The sequence below is a fragment of the Mya arenaria genome, chromosome 14 (genome assembly GCF_026914265.1).
Source record: "Mya arenaria isolate MELC-2E11 chromosome 14, ASM2691426v1".
In the NCBI taxonomy this organism is placed as follows: domain Eukaryota; kingdom Metazoa; phylum Mollusca; class Bivalvia; order Myida; family Myidae; genus Mya; species Mya arenaria.
The window spans coordinates 5,486,765-5,499,282 of record NC_069135.1 but is presented as its reverse complement, the minus strand read 5'-3'; the positions used below and the strand labels follow the sequence as shown (position 1 = coordinate 5,499,282).

The 12,518-nt window shown below is 35.7% G+C and overlaps 1 protein-coding gene across 1 annotated transcript in view; it reads right to left on the bottom strand.

Annotated features, from left to right (window-relative positions):
* LOC128217479 (uncharacterized) overlaps positions 1 to 11,820 on the bottom strand; it is a 39,927-nt gene extending 28,107 nt beyond the window's left edge. The window contains exons 1-5 of the mRNA XM_052924634.1: positions 11,645 to 11,820; positions 3,304 to 3,379; positions 2,446 to 2,522; positions 1,007 to 1,220; positions 151 to 427 (exon numbers count right to left, since the gene is read on the bottom strand). Of these exons, the coding sequence (XP_052780594.1) occupies positions 151 to 427; positions 1,007 to 1,220; positions 2,446 to 2,522; positions 3,304 to 3,379; positions 11,645 to 11,717 (717 nt within the window). The 5' untranslated portion in view covers positions 11,718 to 11,820. The remainder of the gene's footprint in view (positions 1 to 150; positions 428 to 1,006; positions 1,221 to 2,445; positions 2,523 to 3,303; positions 3,380 to 11,644) is intronic.
* Between the last annotated feature and the right edge of the window lie 698 nt (positions 11,821 to 12,518).

Below are 12,518 nucleotides of genomic sequence, written 5' to 3'. Positions count from 1 at the left end.
TAACGCAAGAGTTGGCGACGATGATACATCACTATAAACCACTTCCATTATCAAAATCAGAGTGAGTTATGCACTTAGGCAAATTGGAATAAGCTTCTAAAGCCTGTTAAGCTTGAGGAATTTCGAGAAAATGGGGTCGGTTCCACATACTGCAGCTCTTCTATGACGACTGTGCGGTTCAGAGTTCACACTCAATACGTCATCAAACTCGCGCCCCTCGTTCACGTCATCAAACACGCGCCCCTCGAATCCATTCTTATCGCCCTCGAAAGGTGAGAACATGTCGGTAATCCGCTTGGGGGAGCTGAGTGAGAGCGTCATCTCATCTGATGCACCGGTTAACCGGTTCCGCACGGTGATTGTAAGAACGTACATTTCATTTGGACCCATCACCACGTGATTTTCGAGGTACAGTCGGCCTGTGTGACTGGATATATCAAAGCATATTAACTCGAAGGCGCTAAGTAGATATGATATACTAATGAATATTATATAAAATAATTAAATAATATCTTAGTATAAATGCCACCAGCGATGACTGCCTCAAATTGATAAGTAGCACAGTTAATTATAGAGTCAGCTCGGGAGATTTAAAATGTTATGAAACGCTTACAGTGACACTCGTTTTCAGAATCAATACAAACACATGTATAACAAGCATACCTTTTTAGTGATACAACTTAAACTACTTACTAAATAATGCATTTACGGATAATATTAATTACTGATATTATATCGCACACATATTAAATGACTGGTGAGTGCTTAAAGAATTACAGCGATCAACTATCGTGTAATAAGGTAGAATCACCTAGTTTATGCACCTTTCTTTCAAAGTAAACACGATATCCTTCATAAGGGGCATTGTTTTCGATATTAATTTTATTCCTCCTTTCCGGTAAATTAAAACAATTGTATTAATTGTGGTACATCCTATTTCGGAGTAAGAGTGCATCCTTAACGAGTGCACACAGAATAGAAGAGACGATAATCAAACAATGCTTACGGTTCTATGCGGAATATTTTGCGCACATCATCGGAATCATCTGGTTTGGAGCCTTCGATGGAGGAGATGCTGTAGGTGAAGGCACGGCAAGGACATGTTGGATCTCCGGGGTAGGTGGTGCTGTTGTAGGGGATGTAAGTCCTTCCCTTGTGGTGCTCCGCAAGAACGTTAACCATCTGTACAGCCGAGTAGAACTTGGGGTCGCGGCGCTCAACTGGTGTTTCAAAAAGTGATTCAGTTTTATTTGTTGATAGATTAAAACGTATGGATAGATTAGTTAACGCTTTACAATTTTAAGAGTAGTTAGATTTCGATTAAATTACGCTCTCCCTTAAAAGGAAAGAAGGTTTGTATAATAGTTTTATCGACCCAATACGTTTAATGCTTTGAGGATGGAGCAGGGGGTCAAACACAGAGGATTTAGACAAACTGGATTTTTTGTTGTCTTTATCCCACCCGTGGAGCTGGGAATCATGTCGAAATCAGGGAGGTTCATTTCATACATTTCTACTCTTGGTTCTTTAACGTTCCCGATATAAAGCGCTGATACACAGTACGCTACTCTCCTGGGTTTAAAACAACTCAGTATTCCAAGTACTACCGTTGGAATGCCGAGCGCCAGGCAAGAAAGTTACCGGTGCCATATTTTCGGTGTGTCGCGGCCGGGAATAGACTCGCGACTTTCCACATCCGAAGAGAAGCGAGCGAGTTACCCTTTTATTGAATACATCGCTTGTTTAAATATCACATGTGTCACATTAAATGTCACGACTCGTAACAGCATACTTAATGGCATTTTAGTAATGCACTTTTGTGAATTGACATCGTTGTTTTTAAATTCTGAACGAACTCAGAGTGGCGTTGCCCCTATTCAGTGTGTATATACCACGTGATAAATTACGTCATATATGCTATGTTGGAAGGCAACATTTTGCTTAAAATGAAGACTTAAAACCACCATTTTAAATGAAATAAATGGTAAGTCTATGCCGCTTAAAGAGCCCTGCCTACGTTTCAATCAACTAATGGCTCGACAGTGCTCCATCAAGTCTTTTTAAGAAACTAAACTTTCAATCAAACACTGGTAAAAGACCGAAGGCAGGGCTCTGTAAGTGGCGTAGACTGCGATAGGTTTCATTTAAAATGGTGGATAAATTGTAAAGTTATCTTCGTTTAAAGACGTCATTTAGAGGAAAATATTGCATTCCGACGTAGCATTGATGACAATTTATCACGTGGTATACACACAATGCTATTGCACAAGCGGATCTTTTTTACAGATTTTAAATTAGTTTATAATAAATACTTATACACCGTCATACCTACAATTAACCTTTTATGATACAATTTAAGACTGGTGCGGAATGGACACCACTAGCTGCACATATATTTCTTATATTTCCTGTCCAAATATACCGATATAACAGTACAAAAATAACCTGATTTCTCGCAGTCGCTCTGGCAGTTTGGACAGCACTTCGCTGCAACGTCCCATTCATCTATTACCTTTCTGGCACTGTCAAAAGTATTAAAAAAATTAAAATTCATGGTAATTGTTGGTTGGAGTCATGAACTTGGTGTTCGTGGACTTTTTCTTTCCACTATTGACGTAGTGTATACTAAATTCGCTAGCATTTCAAAACAAATATGCTATTTAAATTAGATTCATACATTTTAATATTTTTTGAAATAAAAACTGATGAAAAATGTATGGAGATAAACGTGTTCCATTCCTGTATAACATCATGGTATACATACATTTGAAGTAAAGCATATTTCCGTACGCTAGGTTAATCTGCAGTCTCTGTGTATAATTCTATCTGCATACCATTTTTCTGACGTTGATTGAAAAACATACATTTTGTATGTACATGTATTTACAATCAGGTAATTAAATTATGCTGACAGTATCACTTCTCAACATATTTTGTACCGCCCCAAAGTCGGTCTCGAATAGTAGGTTTTCGGCACTTCAAAGGTCTAGCCCTTCTTCTGAGAGTTTTAATTAGTTGGTTAATGTAAAACCAATGCAAACTCTATGGATGGATGATTTACGGGTTATGAGTCAGCCTTCCTAGAAGTTTATATGTACAATGGTGATACGATAAAGTATATGCAGTCGGTTTCCTCTGATGTGGTAAGTCGATCGGCAAGCTTGAGATGTCGCACTGTTTTGAAACTAATTTGTCGGATGTCAGACATAAAGCCGCGGTATTCCAAGCTCCAATAATGCAATGCCCAAATAACTTGAAATACTAAGGTAATTTGCAATCAGTATAACTTTAGGGTATACAAACTTGTGGTCAGGCTTGCGTTGCTTGGGGTGGTCCTCCCAGTCCTCTTTAACTTTCGATGACTTCACCCCATCTTGACCTGAAACAACATCTGCTCTAAGAACGAGTTGACACAATTTATGAGTTAAAGGAATCCCACCCTTAAATATACATAGCTCAATAAGCCAAAATGTTCAATATTGATACATGGGGAACCTATAAAGGATATTTCCAGCTGTTTTTCTAATATGCCAAATAAATTGCCGAAAGAAAATTATTGAAAAAAGATATTGGAGTTTGTATTTTGTCAACTCAAATGGAACTTGAAATGACATACATTTGAACACCAAACAAAAAATAAAGGGTCCACAGGAGTGCAAAATTCAATTATTTTGGGATCGGATTCCCTGGTTAACACATAAAGTACTATTTATAAAAATATTTTCATCATGATGTCTTTTCCACGTATTAAACGTCGCATAAATTTCATTTATTAAAAAAGCGTCAACATCTCTGTGGTCTTTTACATATGCTGACAATTGCGTCAAAAGGATGCCATTTGAATAACGATTTTGAAATAAAAATGCTGAAATTATTCATTAATCAGAACGTTAAAGGCTCGCTTGCTATAAACAAAGTTCCTAAACTCGTTGAATAAAGTGTGGTCCTATATTTCCGTATTTTCACAATTTCTTGAAATATCTTTTTTCCTAAGCCCGAGTAAAAAATCTACTATACAGCGCGCCATTTCTCAATGATATTATACGCAATTAAAACTCAGGTGAGAATGACACAGTCAAAATTAGATATAGATTTGTACATATAATTTAAAAAAAAATAGACAGCGACGTTTTTAGAGACTTTAGCGTCAAATTACTGCGGGTCATGACGTCGCCGTATATACGTAAAAGATAATTTAAAGCGTCAATTGTTGTGCAAATTTAACGTTTGAGATATGAACAGTTTCATTCACATGATGGGGGCACCAAAACATCCGACCCACTCGACAGGCATCGTTACCAGCTCCAACACATGCCCCCGGGTCGGTTATTTCGATTCGAACCAAATACACGTGAAAGATACTTAAAAGATTTCAGTTTTCTTCCGAAAAAAAAATCAAACCCGAATTAAAGTGTCCATATACAGTACCTTGGTAAGTTGTTAAGGTCATGTTGTTTTTAATGGCGTACCTATTTCAAATATAAGGCAATGTACAACCATAACGTGTTTTCTTTTTATATGCTTTCCTATGAATTATAGAAAATAGAAATAAAAATGATATTTCATATTTCAGCAAGGAATCTTAGATTCATATTTATCACTTTTTGATGTTTTAGCCTGCTTTCACTGAAAAAAATCCAATTTACTAGTAATCACACAGGCTGGGACAAAATGTCAAAGACGTCATAACAATATAGAAAGATTATACTCAATATTTTGTTATAATTCAAAGGAGTAAAAACATCGACACAAAATCATATTGTATGTGATGAGCTAGGAAGAATGGGTTTGTACCATATTCCATTTAATTGACATATCTTTGAAAATATTGGTTTAAAATAGTTCATTTTTTTCAGTGACAAAAAAGTATTTAGAGATTATGTAAAATCTGGGCAGTAAATGCTATAAACATGTTATTTAATTATGGTGTTCATAAATTCTGGATAGCCCAACATAATTGTTAAGACCGAAATATGTCCATCTTTCAAGAGATTATCGCTGATGTAGAGCATGCAATAAGTTAGAAGGTAAGTACCACCTGTTATTTGACAGTGTTTTGTATAAAACATGCGATATAAACATATTAAGCAATACTATAGTGAGATACCAAGCATGTTTAAGGCAGTTTAAGTCTGAAAATGCAGACATTTTAAAAAAACAGCTGTTTATACATTGACTGCGTATGAAATAAAACAAAAACATATGTTCAAGTATAGATATTTAGATACGGGTAGAAAATCTGCGTGGTTCAGTCATAGTCTTACTTCACGTCCAACAATGATCAGTTGAATATTTTTTTAAAATATTGCAATACACACAGAATGATACCAACAACAGAATTAAACCCTCCTACTACTTTTTCGTTTTCTCTATTTAGTGGAGTGGGAATGGGACACAGTTATTTGGGTTTGTCATGTGTGTATCACTAGCAAGATAAAGTGAATTAGTTGTATTTTAAAAGGTATCACATTCCGTGCAAAACTATGTTTTTACCATATGTTTTAATACAGAACAATTAAGGCACAGTTCATCAATTATTATTCCTAAATAACCCTTTATCAAGTTATTTTGCATGAATTGTATACTTTTAACTTTGCTTGACAGTAATTTTCATGTAAATATTAAAATATTGTGTTTTTGTTATATATGTATATCATGACTAATTCATTTATCATTTATGATATGTATGTATACACATGAACATGATGTATACATGTATTTCTGAATATACTCTATGTCAAATTCTATAGATACAGTTCTAAAAAGTGTTTCAAAAATGGATTAATGATCTGTTCTCTATTTTAATATGTTATCCATTTTATTTTATATATGTTATCACGGACCATGTGAGCTAATTTTAAACATGTATTGTGGGTTTATATTTCCTATAATAATCTTCCTTTTTCTATCTGAAAAGACGTAATGTTCATTTAAAAAATGGCGTTCTTTTGTACAAACTACAATTAACAGTCATTTTAAAACCTTATTTATGAATATAATATACAAAATCTATTCATTGTTAGATCGAAATACATTTCACCTCATGATCACCAAATGCAATGTATATATATATATAAATATGTATATGTGTATTTAAATATATGGTCTAACTTCCTTTGTACATTCAGAACATTTCGTGTTTTTTTTTTTCCATTTATAACTTTGAATTGTTGTGCCTTGAATCTTTCTGTCTAAAAGCGGAATGTATGTTTTAGGACACCACTTCCGGGACAATTTATCGAACGTTCACCCTTTAGAATTTAATTTCCGTTTCATAAACTAAAACGAACAACACTTTCATTTACGTTCAAGTGTGAAAGCTTTACTGTTCAAAGATGAAAGCCAATAAAGGCACAATCGATCTTTGCTTTGACATGTCCGTAGTTTTCCAAAGAGAACAAAATCAATTTTAATCCGGAAGCCGCCATGATCCACGGAGTACAACACCGTATGGGGCTTATTGGTTTATACCGTATATGTGTGTGCATCATGATTTATGGAACGGTGGAGTTGTTATGACACCACACTCAAGTAGATGTTGAGCGCACAAACACTCGCCTGCCTCATCAGTGTGTGCAGACCACGTGATAAATAACGTCATATATGCTACGTCGGAGGGCAACATTTTGCTTCGAATGAAATTTTTATACTAAGATAACTTCACTATGTTTTCACCATTTTACAGTCATGAAACATAGCCAAGTCTACGGCGATCACGGAGCCCAGCCTTCGGTCTTTTAATAGAGTTTTATTGTGAGTTTTGTTTCTTAAAACACTGCGACAAACCTTTTTAAAACGGCCGTCTGACCGAGCACTGTCAAAATATTATTTTAGAAACAGGTTTGCCAAAATGTTTGATGAAACTAATCACCTTATCAAACTCCGGTAATAAAACGGAGGCGAGGCTCTTTAAGCGGCATTAACTGCCCTTTTGTTTCATTTAAAATGGTGTTATAAAAGATTTTTTTTTATATCTTTGTTCTTTAAATTAGTATTCATTTAACGCAAACTGTTGCCTTTCGACGTAGCATATATGACGTAATTTATCACGTGGTATAGACCCACTGCTCCCGTGCACTTAATATGAAGTAATAGTATGTTGACTGTGATAACTGTTAAGGGTCTTTACATTAATTTAGCAATACAACTGGTTCATTTTATTCTGACCAAAATGACAGTTGTGGTGAACTTTTTTTACCCCATTACATCAACATCGAATTCTAGAATAATACGAACTTTGGTGTTCGCACATATTTGTAAGCCAATGACAATCGAGGATTTACCCTCTTTACTGCAGCTCCATATTATGTAGAGCAGATCTGACGGTGAACACAACCATTTATTGTCGTAGAGAGTATTTTGTCGATTTCATGATTTGGTAAAGTTGTCTTTTTTCATAGATCGCTCTTCCATCTGCACATGCGCGAAGTGAGTATGATATACAGCTAAGGGTGCAGTTGAGACTTACGTCATGAACCCGAATCTCCGCTATCGAATCTTATTGACTGCACATTCAAAATATTTGTGAAATGTTTTCCGTACAAAAAATAAGTCTAACATTATATCTTCTACTTCTTTTATTCTTTTCCTTCTAATATACAACCGCACAAGCACAATTCAGTACCATCATGTCCTATTTTCTTGTTGATATTCAGCCTCACGCGGAAAGAGATCAGAAAAGCGTAATTGAAAAGAGCCTTTCACCATTATGAATGTCATAGGTTCTATGACCTATCACGATTTGACTTTCGCGCCTTTATGCCACGTATAACAGTGCAGAGTGCGGAGCTATTGAGTTAAATAAGTGCAAATACCATTTAAATTAAGAATTCCTCTTTGCGTTCTACAGAAAATGATGCAAGCGTTCTCGGCCAGCAGCCTAGCTGCGCTTGCTCCTTTTTCTGTAGATCGCCAAAATGAACACTTACATATACTTGGCTCTTGCAATTTAAACCTTAACTGTTGGATAATTCATTCATTGTTATATATTCCATGACCTACCACGACATTGTTGCCCGCACTCGGTTATATATTATATGTAACATTACCGAATTGGTGCCCGCACATGATCATTTATTCAATGTCCTATTGTCCAACTGGTGCACGTGCTCTGTCACATATTATATGTCATATTTACGAGCTGGTGCCCGCCCTCGGTCAAGTATTTTATGTCCTTTAAACAAATTGGTACCCGTACTCAGTTATATATAATATGTCTCATTTACAAGGTGGTGCCCGCCCTCGGTCAAGTATTTTATGTCCTATACACAAATTGGTGCCCTCACTCAGTTATATATAGTATGTCTCATTTACAAGGTGGTGCCCGCCCTCGGTCAAGTATTTTATGTCCTATACACAAATTGGTGCCCGCACTCAGTTATATATAGTATGTCTCATTTACAAGGTGGTGCCCGCCCTCGGTCAAGTATTCTATGTCCTATACACAAATTGGTGCCCTCACTCAGTTATATATAGTATGTCTCATTTACAAGGTGGTGCCCGCCCTCGGTCAAGTATTCTATGTCCTATACACAAATTGGTGCCCTCACTCAGTTATATATAGTATGTCTCATTTACAAGGTGGTGCCCGCCCTCGGTCAAGTATTTTATGTCCTATACACAAATTGGTGCCCTCACTCAGTTATATATAGTATGTCTCATTTACAAGGTGGTGCCCGCCCTCGGTCAAGTATTTTATGTCCTATACACAAATTGGTGCCCTCACTCAGTTATATATAGTATGTCTCATCTACAAGGTGGTCCCCTCACTTGGTTATTGGTGCTCGCTCTTGATTGTATCTTCGCAGCCCCATTACCAAAATAGTGACCACACTCATATATTCTATGTTCTATTACCGCATTGTTAGCCTCTTTTGGTCATATACTAAATGCCCTATTACCAAAATGGTAACCACACTTGGTCATACATTTTATGTTTTATTACCACATTTAAGCCCGCGGTTATATATAACATTCTATTTACAAATTGGTGCCGGCTCAATGTAACATATTTTTTTTATGATATGTACAATTACTGCATTGTTGTCCTCTCTCGGTCGTATACTAAATGTATTATTACATAAATGGTGTCGATCTCGGTCATATGGTCGATAGTCTGTTGCCGAATTAGTGCTCGCTCATGTCCACACATTCTATTTCCTACAACCAAAAGGGTGCTCCCTTTCAGTCAAATATATTCTACAAATACCGAATTAGTGCCCGCTCTTTATATCACGTTTTCTTAATAGACATTTTCGAATTGGTGTAATTTGCCCTTTAAATGAATTTAAAGCATGCTTGTTTTCGTCGACATTTCAACAACATGGATTGTCCAAATCCAACAGCGAGATCTGAAATGGTATTTAACAATAATTATGTACATAACTTTTTCAATATTTACACCCACTTGTTTATCCGCAACAATTGATTCTGATTGAAGCCCAGGTTTTGCTTTAAGAAGATCTCGTGAATTCTAAGGACTACATGTAATATTCATTATGAACGTCATGATTCATAATATCGCCTCAAGTTGCAAATATTTTAATCAAATATGAAGTCCTGTCAATATGACTTGAATCACTTGAGTTATTTACCTATAGAACTGTATGTTCCTGCATAACAGATCTGCGTTTCAGTGTTTCTAGCGGGCCTAGAAACATCCTTCTCGCACACCGGTCAGGCATTTCCGGTGAATGGAACCATTTTGAGAATTCTATTTGGCGCCCTCTTGCCAGACGAGTCACGCGTGACATCGCGTGACATCGGGCTGCTTTTTATTTAGTTTATTGAATGGTTCAATGGTTGTTATGACATTTAAATAAAGCGCAATGAATTAAGTGATCCCCAAAAACAGGATTTTAGAGGAGCTATCTGACGTGAACATTCAAAAAGATTAAAATACTCGTCATGACATCTGCTAACAACGTCAAGCGCACTTTTTGTTTATAAGTACAAAACGTGCTTCCTACCTAAATTTAAATCAAGGTGTACTAGAAGAAGAATAAGCATGTGTTTCTGGTCCGGAAATGAAATTTGGACCGCCTGGCACGTTCCATTGCGGCAAGCCTTGTTACCGGCTCACGCAAATGTCTTAAGGAAGTTTTTTTTTCCATCTGGACCGAGAACACAGAATTGTTATTTTTAATCTTCAGTACCCGGAATAAGACGATTCACGTGCCACAGCGCACCATCTGATATTATTTTTGAGTATAATTTTGATCAATAATATAACGATTCGGTAGAGCAGAGTAAATGTAAGACACATTTAAAAGTATCTAAATAATTCCAAAAAAAATAAACGGTAAAATTACTTGCTAACTATTTAATTAACGTTGACCTTGAATATATGCATTAGTAACAACATCATTGGCTCAAATGTATAAAAAAACATAATTTACTGTTACAAAACAAATCCCTTTTGGCGAATGCACAAACAATGTATCATTCACGCAATTGCGGGGCAGATACATAGATCCGACCCTCGGGCACGCCGAGTGGTCCGTAATTCATTCAGCCTCGTCACCGGCGTCCGCATGCGCCCATCGGTCGGCGTTTTCGATCCGCACGGCCTAAACGTGAACGATTTTATATTTCACTTTTCATTAACTGTATAAAACATGATCATTATGTTGAGTCTTCTATATAGCACAGAACTTTTTGACATTTAATTCATAATATCCATGTTTCGCAATTGCGTTATAAAAAGCCCCAAAATACCCTAGGGGCTAATTGAGCACCTTAGAATACTTGCCCCCGGCGATGCAAGTTTGCCCCATGTGCAAATGCTATAGATGAGTATCCTATCATTGCTATTGTTGCTCATGATGGGTGTCAACCCGAGCGTAATCAGTAAATGGAAAGCAACATTGATTCATGTAAAACTCTTGAATAAAATGATGCAACTGACACACACTGTGCTGCAGCAGAAGTGGACCAAAGTAATATTAATTGTTAAGAGAAATAATCTTGTTTGTGGTTCTTAGATACATTAAAATAACCGACTTTAAATTCTGTAAGCACATACGGCGTACTTTTTTCACTATCCCGACCGACCCTTTATCCACTCCTCCCAACCCTTGACCTTTTTATGCTTTAGTGTGTACTTTTTTGTAATATCCTAAAAAATGATCATATATGAGTGAATATGTTAAAATTTGATTATGTTATATTCTAAACTTATATTATATTCTCAATAATAGCGATACACCCATATGTTGGTCGGTTTGGAACGGAAATCCGGGTTCTCAAACAAAGCTATGCCTATCTCCTGACCCTATTTTTGTGATGTTAGTGAAAGAAAACAAAAAAACATCTTTGGCCTGAGGTATTAACGCCTATCTTAAATATAGAATTCTACATACCATGAGTGTTCGTTGTACAGTAGACAACTTCCCGGCTTTCCTGTTTTAATTTCTAATACTTAAGGTATAGCCCGATAATAATAATAATAATAATAATAATAATAATAATAATAATAATATCAATAACAATTATAATAATAATAATAATAATAATAATAATAATAATAATAATAATAATAATAATAATAATAATAATAATAATGATAATAATAATAATAATAATAATAATAATAATGATACATAAAAGTTGTATGTTATGTGAAACTTATAATAAGTGCTCTTACCTTTTACGGAACCAGCAGAAAGTCTGAATATGATGACCATAAAAGAAACAAAATAAATAGCAAAAGTCTTCATTTCCTTTATCCAGTTTCAGTGTCGCAATAACTTTTCAAAAATGATGAGACGATATAATTATTCCTAGTGGTATCACTTAAAAAGTCATTTCATTTATCTAATGTGTCCGACGGTATCACACTCTCCTTGATATCTGCGAATATCTTGCGCGGGACATTTGATCGAATCCACATTGATTTTGGATAGGTGACAGAATTCTAGGTAGTGCTAAAAGACATTTATATTTAGATTATTGCTTTTCCAAGAGCTTGTTGACTTGTCCATTGAATCGCACTTTAACAATACCGATCGGATATCTGAAACCAGTGATCATACAATGCCATTAAGGTAGCGCCCCGACTTAAGACCTGTGTTTCTTTTGACTTTAATCTTGGTAATGGATGTTTCCACAACGGTCTCTTGTTAATCGATGCCTCTGATCGCCGCCATATATAATCTCGGTTGTAGGACACGGTGTTGCTTTACAGAACTTCACAAGGCAGTAATGTATTCATTGAGTCCCTGTCTTCATGTTCACTATTCACTATCAAATATTAATTAAAACGCGTGGAGCATAAAAAGCAGATATATTTGCATGTTTTAATCACATTGTTATCCAGCCAAACATATAAATGTTTGATTTTATATCGGTAATGCAATACAATGTAATATTAATAACTTCAGTAGTGGCTTATGTTGCGTCTTTTTTAATCGATACAAAGCCAAAATGACAAAACGACATGTCTTTACTTACTTTCATCACGGACCAATATGTACTAAAATATCTGTTGTGATCGGGTAGTCTCTGGTAACACTTATTCA